This window comes from Pholis gunnellus (genome assembly GCF_910591455.1).
Source record: "Pholis gunnellus genome assembly, chromosome: 9".
NCBI classification, from domain to species: Eukaryota; Metazoa; Chordata; class Actinopteri; order Perciformes; family Pholidae; genus Pholis; species Pholis gunnellus.
In genome coordinates this window covers 17,388,242-17,401,797 of record NC_136535.1, presented here as the reverse complement: position 1 = coordinate 17,401,797, position 13,556 = coordinate 17,388,242, and the positions used below count along the sequence as shown (strand labels likewise).

The window sequence follows — 13,556 nt, the reverse complement described above, 5'->3', positions numbered from 1 at the left end:
GCATCAAACACTGAAGGTTCCCGACGATTCTCATCCCAGGAGAGCAGAGCCACCATGCACAGTTGGCTCCTTTGAAACCCTTTTCAGACAAAGCACAATGGGAACTAATACCATTAACAATGGCTGTGTTCCAACAGTTGCAATGTGATGCAGCAATTAATTGTAGGCGTATACGTTTGGCAGCCTAAAATGTTAACTGTTTCACTCTACATTTTCTTCTAGTTGTGTGCCCTTCTGTAATGTGAGTTCAGACCACCAAGACAAGGAAAGAAAGTCTATCTGTGTTACTCAGTATGTCCAGTGAGATTACTGTACTTTCCATGGGTAGACTAATAGTCTAATACTGGTATTAATGTCCTAGTGTAGGCTATAACATCCCAGCAGGGACATATTGATCTGTTGTTGTATATATCTATAGTATCGAGCTACTGATTGAAAACCTCTTGCTCTTTTAGTGTAAGCCTCCCTTCTCTTTTCTCTTCCATTTTTTCCACTTGGTATCCAAGCCTAAAATCAAGTGTTTTGCCCTGCTGCTCCATTATATAGGACCTGAACCCGAAGGCAAATCCATGCTGCATGCCTTCCTAATCTCCTAACAAAAGGCAGACAAAATCGCCCCAGGGATCATTCTATAGGCCCCGTTAACTTGATACTATGGGATAAAAATATAAGTATACAGGATGACTATCTTGGGTAGACTGTTTTGCATTCCATTGTCATCTATGTCATTCATCCATCATCAGACCGGACTCAAATTCTGGCAACTGAGGATACTCTTGTGTTACATGAGAACGAAAGAGTATCACAATAGGCTAGCTGACTAATTCTAATGCGTCCTTTTCAACAAAACACACACATTACCCTACACATCAGGGCAGATGCTGTTCAGATACAATCAGTGATTTAGGTTCAGACATGTTTCTAAATTGTAATTTATATATTCTGTCTATTGTTTTTTGGTTTTTTGCCCTGATTTCTGCTCTCTGTCTGCTTCCTCCCTCACAGGAGACAATTAGCTCCTGCATTTGAATTCCTCTTCAGCCAGATCAATGACTCCACAGCCCCTTTGGGTGTGAGTATGTGTTCCAGCATGCACGTATGTGTTCGTGAGCATGGAACTTTTGTGTTTCAGTGTGTGCGATTATACACGGGTGTGTAGTGTAATGAAGCCCTCACCTGTCCTCAGCCATCTCAGTAATTACAGTGCCAGGCTGAACTCTGGCCAGTGGGAACCCTTCGTTGTTTTATCAGCACGCTCAGTTTAGTCCACAAAACAGCAGCTGGTCCGACAGGAGACTGTGGCTGCCCTCTCCAACACCATTAGAACGATCTGCTCCATCTTGTTTTTCAAAACAGTCTAATAAATAAAGAATATAAATAGTCTTCTCTCCTTTGTGGGTGTTGGATGATGTTCAGAGACTTCAGTCACGTACACTTGCTGGGAGATTAATCAGCAGCAAAGCTTTATCCCTTGCTGCAATTTCTTAGCATTCACAACACACACATTTGTATCCAGTGAACACGATAATGAAAACACAGGGGAAAGACATTAATCAAGTCTTTGTCTGATTACAATTTTGTTGCAATCCATTACTCTGTCTGACTTCCCAACTGTCTTGTAGTTGAAAAAAACGATCTCACTAAAAGCTCAATTAAGTAGCTGCTGTGGAGTTTTCAAACACACAATTTTCCTCGGCGCATGAAGTAGTTACTTGTACTTGAAAATGTTCATTTTATCAGAGCACTTATAGAACGTCTCATGCAAGCTGGCTTAAAAGCTGAAGTGCAACGTAATTTTCTGACATTGGAAACAGAAGCTGAGGAAATCTCACCACAAACTCCACTAAGTATCTGATGAATGATCCATCTGCTAATGAAGACTATGGACTACTGTCGTAAGATTTGTTTCTCAACTGATGTTTTCAGACGAACTGCATTTTACAATAAATCTAATTTCAACAATATATTTCAGAGTTGGTCAGCCATGAACTTGTGATCAATGAGTGTCAGCATGCTACAAAGTGGAAATATCCCTTTCAGGTTATGAACATGAGCTTAAGATGATATTTTGCTTGCCAGTGCTTAAGAGCTGCTTCACCTTACACATCAGCCAAGTTCTTTAAAAGCAGGATAATGGTGAGAACTAGAGTGGAACCACTTGTGTAGCCAGAGGCATGCCATTACCCTTTGTAGGGCCAGTAGCCAGAGGCCAAACTCCTGTTACTGGCATCTTTGTATTCTGATTAGCTGCAGACTGCATGACGGAGATGGACGGATTGCTTTTTGAAATAGTTATTTAGTTCTCTAGGGACTGTATGCAAGCAGATATCTGTTCTTGGAACAGGAACTATGGCAATGAAACCGATAAAAGTACAGAAATATATCAGCCAAAAGCCCTACACGTTTTCTTTTTCATTGTCCTTTCATGTTCTCTTTCCAGAGAGGAAAATATTTTTGGGACATGGTCATTAGGTCCAATCTTATTCAAAAGGAAATATGACTGATATGCAACCAGGTCATTTTAACCAGGTTTGTCTTGCATTACAGATACCAACAAGAGAAGACATAACATGCTGTAGCACTGAAGAATGTACAGATCCATCTATTCACTGTCTAACTGGCAGCTACAATGGATATGAGACAGACAGAAGTTAGTTGAGGTCTTTGGCAGCAGATCTGTTGCTCAGACATAATATTACAGCTGGCGTAAAGTATAAACAGGCCTGAGCCTTGTATTTGCTGCCTGTATCATCTCTATGTCAGGATCACAGTCAGCTCAGATGTATTCCTGTCTCTCCTCCAATCAAAGCGCCATCTAGTAGAAAAGATTTAGACACTAAGCAAAGCTGTAAGATAGAAATTAAAAAAAAAACACAATGTGTAGGCTAAACCACAGGGCATTTCGTGTTTAACAAATAAGGGCAGAGGGATATTCTTTCCTGAATAGCACATTTTTCACATCAAATCTTGTGTGACTTATTGGTTGTCAGTTGAAAGAATATATTATGTACTTGAAATTACAGAAAAAGTAAAATAATAGTTTGTTGTATGTGTAGCCTATATGTTTTAGCTTGCAAGCCCTAGCCCACTATCATTTATTACAGCTTTCAAGCTTCAAAATTAAAGGAATAGTTTGACATCTTCGAAAATATTTTTACTTGCCCTCTTGCCGAGTTGGATGAGAAAACTGATGCCACGGATGTCTGTACACACTAAATATGAAGCTAGAGGCAGCAGCTGATTAGCTTAGCTTAGCGTTGTAAAAGGGCAGGGGGCAAAACCCCAATTTGTTATTATTGCACTTTGTGTTGTTTTTGCAGATTAAACAATATACAAAGATTCCATTAGTGAGCCTTCGAGTCACTGGTAGGTTGTTACCTAGCTTGTTTCCTTCGTCTTCCAGTCTTTATGCTAAGCTAAGCTAATCACCTCTTGGCTCTTGCTTAACATTGAGAGTAGAGGTAAGTGTTATTCATTGACCCTTGAATGACTCCCTACGTTATTTTTTGATGAACTTCTTTGGAATATATTGAAATAATCTTTTATTAAAGATTACTATCACACTCATGTCTGTACACTAGATTTAAAGCTACAGCCAGCAGGCATTTAGCTTAGCATAAAGACTGAAAGCAAAACCTCATCTTGTTCATTTTTCTATGGATTAAACATGCTACAAAATGTTAAGCATTTGACTAGCTGTATACCTGTTGCTTCCCATCTTTATGCTAAGCTAATTGTCTCCTGGCTATTAGTTGTTGATATTTTTGATATTATAGATGACTTGATTTGTCTTTTTTTTGCCATAACATTCACATCTGACAATCCTGAAATTGTCACCAAATAAGTAATAAACAGTAGTCGTATTGCATGCACGTACACCCACACACATAGTGTCCCAGAATGTGTGGAATGGTGTCTCTGAGGCCTTGTTGACAACCCTCCATCTCTCCACTGATTTAAAGGGTAACCCTGCCAGTGCTTTTCTATCTTAAACACACACAGCTGTCAGAGTGGGCCATGGTCCACCCCGCACAGAGATGCCTGCACACCTCACCCTGCTTTATTCAATCACCCCGGCGCTGACTCCGTGACAATGGGAATCCCTGGGTCAAATAGTTATTGGTTTGATGTTGGCAGGGCAGCAGGGGGATAAAATGGCAGACGTTTTGATCTGTTAAATCCTCTGGGAAAGACCTTGGAATCCTGTGATGGAGAGGTTCAAGGGAGCCAAGCTCATACACACTTTGTCCTGCTGTGACCCCTCTGTGTGTATGGAAGAAGGTGTGTCAAGGGGGTTTAACATTAGATCAAAGATAACACCGTTTTAAGCAGCTGTCAAGTGTGAGATGAACTGAGCGGTTCACTGTGGTGAACTGTCAAAATCCCTTTCTTAGCACCAGCGTAGAAGGGAGAATGTAAAAGAACAATGGTTATACATTACCACAAGTGAGAGAAAAACACTTTACAATCAACATCTATTTTAAGGAATAGTTTTGGCAAATACACTTTTTTGCTTTCTGGTGGTTATCTTTGTTTAGCATAAAGACTGGAAGCAGGGGGAAACAGCTAGCCTGGATTTGTCCAAAGGTGGCAACATCTGCTCTCTAATTAACACATTGTATCTTAGTTGTTTAATGTCATTGCAGTCAGTACTGGTAGCTTAGTAGGATTCAGTTAATTTAGGTTTAGAAATACTAAAGGGATGAGGGTTATCTGTCATTGTCGATTACAAAAAGGGTTGTGCTCTCCATAGCGTGCCACTCTCCTCTGTTCTTTCTTTTCTGTCAACCACAGGCCGGCCTATAGAATAAGTCCCACCCTCTTGAGAATGGCCCTACACATCCTTTTATTGTCTTTCCTGGCTGGTAGGTGTCATCCAGCAGTCACAGAGAATATTGAAAGTAACTCAAGTGCAGTGGAATGATATTACGTATTAAAGTATCTAAATAACGAAGGGAGGAATTAACTTTTCCTTTTTCCTTTGACTGGCCAGACAGCATGATAAACTGTGGTATCAGCTGGATTTAAATCTACATGCCTCCCATTTTGCATTTTGGAGAGGTCGCTCAGTTATTCTTCTTTGCCCCTGTAAATAGCTCACACCCCGATACAGATACTGTTTCAGTTTTCTATATCCATCAGAAGACATGGGTATTGTGTTTGGAACAACTGTAATCCACCTAGTATCTGCAATAATGTTATATAAATAACCCTCCACTGTTCTGTGTCTCTGTGTATGAGGGAGACTCTGTATGGCTATATGGGAAACACCAGTGGATGAGATTGTGGAAAGTAAGACACTCTATTGGTTGTTTAGTTGCTGCGTGACATCAGTCCGGTTGTATGCGAAACATGGGCGGTTCGCTAGGGTGACTACTTTAGGAGAGGGCCCTTCCCCTGGCGACCGAAGAGAGCTGGACAACAGCAAGAAGACCAGCTGCTAACATACGGAGAAGAAGTGCCACAACAGAATTGTCAGCAAGAAGACAAGCTATCAGAGCTCAAGTACTACTGGAACGCATGAGAACGTCTGCTTTCGCCTCTTCCTGCTCATAGTGAGATTGCTGCCAAAAGAGGAAAGGTAACAGCTCACCGGCTACATCTGATTTTGAACATGCAATGGGTGCAAAGGGGCTTGTATCTACTTTTTTAACTTTCTACTTTCCCATACAGTACTTTCTAACCTGATCACATGTACGATAGTGGATCATTACGTATGCTTTGCTGGTGTGTGCGTCATCGCCCATGTGTTTATATGAGGGTGTATTGTTGACCCCTCTCCCTGTTGAGTGATGGAACAGATGTAATGACCCGCCTAAGTGTCTGATCCCTCTAATCTATGATAACAAACATGCACACGCAAAACACAGCACATGTGCCACTGTAGACACATATACACCTATATATATTTTTACCACCACACTATTTGCCTTGGTAATACCTTAATTATATCTTTCATTGCTCATATCTCTCTACACTTCTCAGGTCCAGGACCAGCCTCAGCTCTATAAACAACACTCAACATCTGCATCCTTCGTATTTGTCTCCTTCTTTCCTCCCCTCCTCCTCTTCTCGGGTGTGATACCACCATGGACCGCTCGGTACAGGAGCTGTTCCTCAACTTCATGATCGTCTTAATCACTGTGCTGCTGATGTGGCTGCTGGTGAAAACGTACCAGGCCTAAACCATGGAGCAACGAGAGACGAGATGAACGGGAGGCAGAGGAGACAGAGAGATGTGTGTGGAAGGAAGCCAGCCTGATTATTGTAGGACTTTGATTATTCTTCAGACACAGTGTTTACATCTTTCCATTATTTATGTTTAGTCTGGTCCAGAGCTCAAGTAGTGATGCGATGTCTAAAATCATGCGACAGACTGTCATTTAAAAACTAGTCTTGGATCCGAATTTGTTTTGAGATGTTTTTTGAAAGTGGCCTTGAATATTTGGCAAGAGCCAAAGGGGAAGTGACAGTAGAGATGGGAGGGGGAATACAAATAAATAAACAGGGGTTTTAAAGTGACAGCTATGAGACTCAGTAATGTCACATACACAGTCATACATGCAGCATCCCATGTGTCATTCCTGTGACAATGATACAATGAACCATGCTGTTGAGTCTATTGTTCTGTTTTTACTAAGTGCTGAATGTATCTATGCAGGTACTATATCTACTCAAAGAAGAAGACATCTACACAAATAAGGATGCATTATGTTTATGTTCACTTCTTGCCATTAAGCAGTCTTTCATTTGTTGGATTAGTTTTTCTGTTTCATAACACAAATGTACTTTGCATTTATGATTTACGCCATGATGTCCTTTTCTCCTCCTGCTCTCTGAAACTTTAAGCATTTGTGTTCTTTGAATCTACAGAGTGTTTCTCTGTGACAGTTGCACATTTTCATTAAACAAGCAGTTACTGAAGATTATCAGGAGATTTGTGGATTGATCACATGTAGAATTATACATCATGAGAGGAGAAACAGGGCATGCATGGATACATGACAGTCGGAAACAGAATAAATGCAAGTAGTTTATAAAGAAAATCCACCCAGATCATTTACACAGCATTGCCATTCAATTATTTTAATTGAGTTTTAAATAGTCTCTTATATATGAGCAGGTCTTCATCAGCTAAAACAAAGGACAAATCAGGAAAATAACAGGGAGTCCTAATGACAGAATGTACCACAAACCCATAAATAGGACCATTTTCTAAAAATATTACCATCTTGTGAAGCACATTTAGTTGAAATGTAGCTAATTTAGTATAAGGGTTTGTGTAATTTTGCCAAAACAAAGTCATTTGATCCATTCATGATGCAAATACCCCAAATGCAGGAAAATAACACTGAATTCCTCATGAAGGTTGTGCAAATGGAGCTTTAAACTGTTACATAACAAAGTATTCTTTTATATATTCTAGCTGCAGGTTAGCTGATAAGTGTACAGATACTGTGCGTTATTTTTCTTGGGAATTCTACTTTTCATACAAAGCAGAAAAAAAATATTCAGTTACTAAAATAGGTTTTCTAAAATAGTCTTCTACTCTATAGGGTTCCTCCATGGGAGAGACCACATTTTGAATGACACAACAGAGACCCTACGACACCAGGTGCTTCACACATACAAAGTTAAGGATTAAAGTCTTTAAATAAACCAAAAAAATTACCTGGCTTAGGTGCTCTCATGTTGTGAAGATGTTTGAGTGATGCGGTGATAGTCAAAGATTGTCATTCTCTCAGTCAGCTGTCTGTCATGCACAGAGGGTTGAAAGCCTCAAAGGGAGACTCATGGGTACTTGCCTACATCAGTGACACATGTAACACACACATGTATATCCACTCACATGTTTTCATGAGTGGGTGTCTGCTGTGTATCAAGCCGTGTCACCCCATGGGTCTTTGTATCTGTTGAAGCTGATTAGCTGGCAGTGGAACTCAGTGAGTGCTCTGGGCATGGGAGTCACTTCCTCCCATTGGTTTCTCTCACTGTGGTACACCTGTACAGGTCACAAGAAAACAGACAGATCTTAGATGATGAAGACCCTCTGTTTGTCTTTGCGATGGGATCATTTTGATGCTAATGTTTCTCTGGTGAGCTACTGATCACGCCTTCAATCCTTCTTAAAAGCAAAGAGACACTTTGCCATCAAGTGGCCTCCACCTTCAGCTCAGGAAAAACTTGGACCACCACCTTTAGCCAATAAAAGTCAAAGTAGCTTCTCTGGATAAAAAGGTTCTCCTACCTGAACTTCATCGGTGATCTCGTCGGGTGAATAGTCTCCACCCAGGATGTAGATTCTGTCCCTCATACCAACCGCTCCAGCATTGAACCCAGCACACTCAAATGACCCTTCACCCTTCCACACGCAGGTCTCTGGACAAAAACTGTAGACCTGGATGTAGAGAAATAGGCGTATTTTGAAGTCCGAATTTAACAATAAACATGCTCAGAAAACTTAGACAACATAACCCTTTTTTAATGCCTTCACACTACAACGCAATGCCTGACAACTCATGCATTCATCAGTGCCGATCTCATGGCTCACTTTGTAAGTGGAGAGGTCACAGAGGTGCAGTGTATTATGAATTGACACCGATTTGACCAGTGTAGCATGGAAGAACTGGCCAAACTCTGCCACCAGGCGACTCCACTGGTCCTGCTGGGCGTCGTAGCGGAAGAAGCAGTCCAGCAAGGGGTTGAAGGAGTCTGTGAGCTCCACCTCTGAGCCCAGTGTATAGATAACACTTCCACAAGCACTGGCCTCAGGGTAGAAGATGGCAGTGGGCAGCGGGCTGACTGAGCACCAGGTCTGGATCAGAGGGTTATAATACTCCACCTAGAATACATGAAAAGAACCGCATTTGTACTGCACATTAACAAAAAATCCACACTTAATAGTCCAGCAATAAAAGGAAATCTTCACCCAATTGTATATAAAGGAAACACTGTTACCTCCAGCAGACTGGGAGCTCCCCCTCTTGATCCCTTGGTCCGTCCTCCAATGACGTACACTCGGTCCAGGCAGGTCACAGCTGTGTGCGTGGTTCTGGGCTTTCGCATGGCAGGCGCACGCGTGCAGGTTAGGGTCAAAGGACAGAAACACCAAACCTCGTCCGTGGCGTCGTGGAACGGCTCAGCCACATGGAGACGTATTGCCCGGCAACAGTTCCCCCGGCAACCGCCTGTCACAAACAACTTAGATCCAGTGGAAAGACGATAAGTTGGCGAATGTATTCAACCTCTTAAGGTCTCTAAAACACTTTCAAACGAAACAATCTGGAGAAGAAAACTCACACCCCATGCACACACCAAGGCTATAACTTGTAATAAGGGGTCACAGGTTGACAAACGGTTGGGAACCACTGACTCTAAACAGCAGCAGGACTCGAGGTTCACTCCCAAAACGTACCTTCTCAGCAAAGCTGGTAACGCAGGACCCTGGTGGGTCTGGCATAGCAGCGCCCCCCTCTCCGTGCCCTGTCCCCAGCTCTTTCCACTGGTCTGTTTCCAGACAGTAGCAGAAGGTGTGGCGGATCTCTCCGTTCTCCTCCGTCTTGTGGATGTAGATGTAGCTCTGTGCGGTGGCTGGCCTGGCGTCAGAGAGCAGGCCGCTGTAGTGATCCTGCTTGCTAAGAGCCTCTGAGAGCAGGGCGAGACACGACTTACCATCGCAGAGGAGGGCGTCTGAGTCACGCAGGGTCTGAGAGAGAAGGTGAGGGGGAACACCGGAAAGGTTGAGACGATCACAAGGCCTCATTGCTGAACCAGCATTCCAGCAAAAATCCCAAATCCCGTAGAAGCAGCGTGCTCATACCTTTAGTACAGGTGCAGGTAAATGGTGGAGTCTGGTTAGAGATAACAAGCCCGGCAGCAGTTTCTGTCTTCTTGAGAGATCATGGCGTGTCCATCTAAGAAGGGACATCACCACGGCCTCCTCACTGGGCACGTTTAGAGCATCTGAACTTAGGCATGCCTCCAACACATTCTCCTATAAGAAGCAATGGAAATAGTAATTACTGACTGAGTTCAGGCTTTTTGATGTAGGCAGAATGATAATAAGATCACTTGTCGAATCAAAATCACTTTCTACACTATTATTACTAAGAAAGGGAACACACTTCAGGGCCAGGCTTTATGATTTTCTACATATTGTTATGGGAACAATGTTATGCCCTTGTGTAGAAATTAGATACATTATGCACCCACTACTGCGTTTTATACATGAACTTGATGAAATCATTTAAAACCCTTTCTAAATCATAGCCTGATTTGGAGTCGTCATGTTAATTACTGAGAATGAGCAAAAACAGGTGAAAGTCAATGCTCAGACAGACTCTGCATACACAGTAGGAATGCATGAGTTCATTGACAAATAATCTACATTCTTCCTTATATACATTAAAATGTCTTCCTTATCGTGTCCGTTCTTAAGCAGCACCTGCATATCCACAAAGTCCTGGGTTTTGGAAAAGTCAGAGAAGTTCTGAACCACAAACTCCTTGGCACTTTGGAGGAGGGAGGCAGAGCCGTAGGCCTCAGCGAGGGAGAAGAGGGACAGACAGTTACCAAGATCCATGGTTCCTATCAGGAAGTTGCTGCATGCTCGGGACAAGACCGACACCTGAGGACACAAACAGTACATATTCGAAAATGTTTGTTATGCTAGTTAAATGACAGCCCTGTACACCCACACATATATTTCCACTTGCTTGATTTGCTTGGGTTGAAGTCTGGTGGAGCTGTTTTTATACCAATAAAAATAATAAAATTGTTAGTTGTCCAATGCTAGTTTGTGCAATAAATGCTAATGAAATACAGTCTGGACATGCCCACACAGTCCAGAGAGGAGGCCTGACAAGTCAAAATAAGTGAAGACATCCGTGAGGTTGCACTATAGGAAAGGAATTCAGCCATCATTCATTGTATCATTTACTTATTCTTTACAGTCACTGGGTGTCGCAATATACCGGTATTTACAATAACCGTGACATTTAAAAATGAATTATTGATGATAATATGATAATATCATGTAAATAATCCAGCACCTCTTGAATCATTTTATATATGCAGCTATGGTGACAGACTCATGTACCATCCCCCTACAGTCTGTTTTGAGTGTAATGTTTTTCCAAAAGAAGAGACGAAATGTACAATAAACAAAGTTAAAGATCCTGAATTATTTTAGTCGTGACAATCGTGCAGTAAAAATCTGATATTGTGATAGCACTAACTGTGACATGTCAAAATATGAAGAATATGTAACACCCTGTGGCAGATGAGGAGGCACTAGTTACGGCACAAATTTAGCAAAACAATTGTTTGTTTCAAAGGGAAAAAAAGAAAGAATTGTTGTATTTCTACCTGCAGAAAAGAGGCAACTTGAAACAGCATGTCTACGTTGCCATCAGTGATGAGTGTCTCTCCAGAATAGGCAAAGTCCAGGAAAGAACCCACCGCCACCGGACACTGGTTACCCAGAGTCACTGAACCATCATCACGCTCTCTCATGTCCACCTCGAACATGGCCCTAAAGACAGAGCAGTTACTATCGATAGACAGACAGACAGACAGACAGACAGACAGATAGATAGATAGATAGATAGATAGATAGATAGATAGATAGATAGATAGATAGATAGATAGATAGATAGATAGATAGATAGATAGATAGATAGGTAGGTAGTGGAAAGACAGACAGATAGACTACCTGAAGAAATCACTGCATGCTGCAAGGACACAGCGATGGCAGGGAAAACTTTGTTCCTGGACCTTAATGGTGAAGTCAAACATCAAGCCTTGCTCCCTGAATGATCTGAGCATGCCCAGCAGCTGGAGTCCGTGGGACTCCGGCACCCGCAGCAGGGTCCGGCACTCTGGGACTCCATTGCATTGTGGAGTACCGCCGCTGGAGTTGTGGGCATCGGTGATACAGGACGATGACTCTTGAGGTTCATCCATCTTCCCACATTTTGATAAGATATAAAAACAAAAATCAAAGATCAAAATGCATTTCCACAGAATATAGTGAGCCTGAGATAAAGGGGTGCATAATATTAGGCTACAGAAAGAAAAGTTTAAGGAAAGATCTGGTGTCTAACACAGTCAGTGTAGTCACAGTTCAAATACAGATATTAGGTTACACACTAGATAATGAATCACTGAAAGTAAAACACATAGTAGTAATAGAAATACATGTGAAATATATCGGTATGTTGTCTGAAGAAGAGCATGCACTAGGCTACTTACTGTGTCAGCACCTCGGACAGCTCTCTTTCTCACGCCATTCTAACCTCCGGAAGCGTGAAATCACGCGACGAGTCGTGCGGCTTTTTCTGTGTTAGCGGCTATATTTGTCGGTAGCATCATATTTACTATGTTACTGATATTGAGCTCTGTGTCTCTTTTATAAAAAAAAGTGTTGTGTGTGCATGTATGCGGCTCTTTGTTTGCGGTAGAGTAATGCGCAATGGCAGATGGGAACTGTAGTTCTGTAGGCTAAATCTCGCCGAGTGGTCCTATTGTGTAGCCTAGTCGTTAGAGGTTAAACCGTTATACGTTGCAGAAATATACAAGAGTTCTCAGTTATAAGCTTTATTGGGAATTTTGCTCGCCGTTGCTGTTTGTGTTGATATTTGCTCTGCATATATTTATTAGTCATTAGAGAGCCATTGTCAATGTTGTTGTTCTTTATGTTCATATATATACTTTTGGATATATATTTATACATAGTACATCTTTATGCTTACCTCTGTTCTACTTTGTTCTCCTTGTTTATTTATTTAGTATATTTGTATATTCTGTATGTACGTTGAGAGCAACGTAAAAACCGGAGTCAAATTCCTCGTATGCGTACGCATACATGGCCAATAAATTCTGATTCAGATAGTCCAACTTCACGCGTTTTTATTTGTTTAATGTGTGTTACCATGTGTACCAGTCGTGGAATCTGGAAGACGTTAAAGTAACTGCAGCAATCATTCACAGGACTTGATACGACACATTATTATTCTAGTTGTAGGGGGCAACTTCATGTTACAGCTCAAGAGACTGGCTAAGAAGTAAGACAACATGAAGCGGATTACTTAAATAATAGAGATAAAATAAGATATGAAATTACAGAATTACAATATACATGCAAAAAGGCAGCGTGTCAGGACGTGTATGTTTTGAAAATTGAGTCATTGTGTTGCATTGCAACTCATCACCACTGGGTGGCGTTGCCTCGCTGTGAAGCAACATTTGTGGTTGTGCTTCTGCACGAAGCAAAAGCCTCTTGTGTGAGATAGTGAACGTGAACTTCCAGCCATGCTGCAGTACCGTTTCACCGCCACAGTGCTGCTGACCACATATAACAGACACACAATGTTGATTTCGAGATTCCACATATCAGCAGGCTTTTGTAAACATATACTAATATTACTGCAGCGCGGTACTCATATTCATATACGCAACAACATATAGGTCACTTCTCATCAACACAACAACCACAGACTCAATCGTTTAATGTGCGAATACACACACAACAGAACAAAGAAGTAACCGTGCTATTA

General features: G+C 41.7%; 2 protein-coding genes across 2 annotated transcripts; one reads left to right on the top strand and one right to left on the bottom strand.

The window, feature by feature from the left end:
* The first annotated feature begins 5,271 nt into the window (after window positions 1-5,271).
* Window positions 5,272-6,929, top strand: sln (sarcolipin). Its single transcript, XM_079165707.1, has 2 exons — window positions 5,272-5,581; window positions 5,986-6,929. The coding sequence occupies exon 2, from the start codon at window positions 6,090-6,092 to the stop codon at window positions 6,183-6,185; it is 96 nt and encodes a 31-aa protein (XP_079021833.1). The 5' UTR covers window positions 5,272-5,581; window positions 5,986-6,089; the 3' UTR covers window positions 6,186-6,929.
* Window positions 6,930-7,879: 950 nt separating this feature from the next.
* kbtbd3 (kelch repeat and BTB (POZ) domain containing 3) lies at window positions 7,880-11,964 on the bottom strand (the record flags this gene model as incomplete). Its single annotated transcript, XM_079166762.1, has 9 exons — window positions 7,880-8,002; window positions 8,249-8,398; window positions 8,552-8,842; window positions 8,959-9,201; window positions 9,416-9,706; window positions 9,821-9,994; window positions 10,445-10,627; window positions 11,368-11,533; window positions 11,714-11,964. The coding sequence occupies 9 exons, from the start codon at window positions 11,962-11,964 to the stop codon at window positions 7,880-7,882; spliced, it is 1,872 nt and encodes a 623-aa protein (XP_079022888.1).
* Between the last annotated feature and the right edge of the window lie 1,592 nt (window positions 11,965-13,556).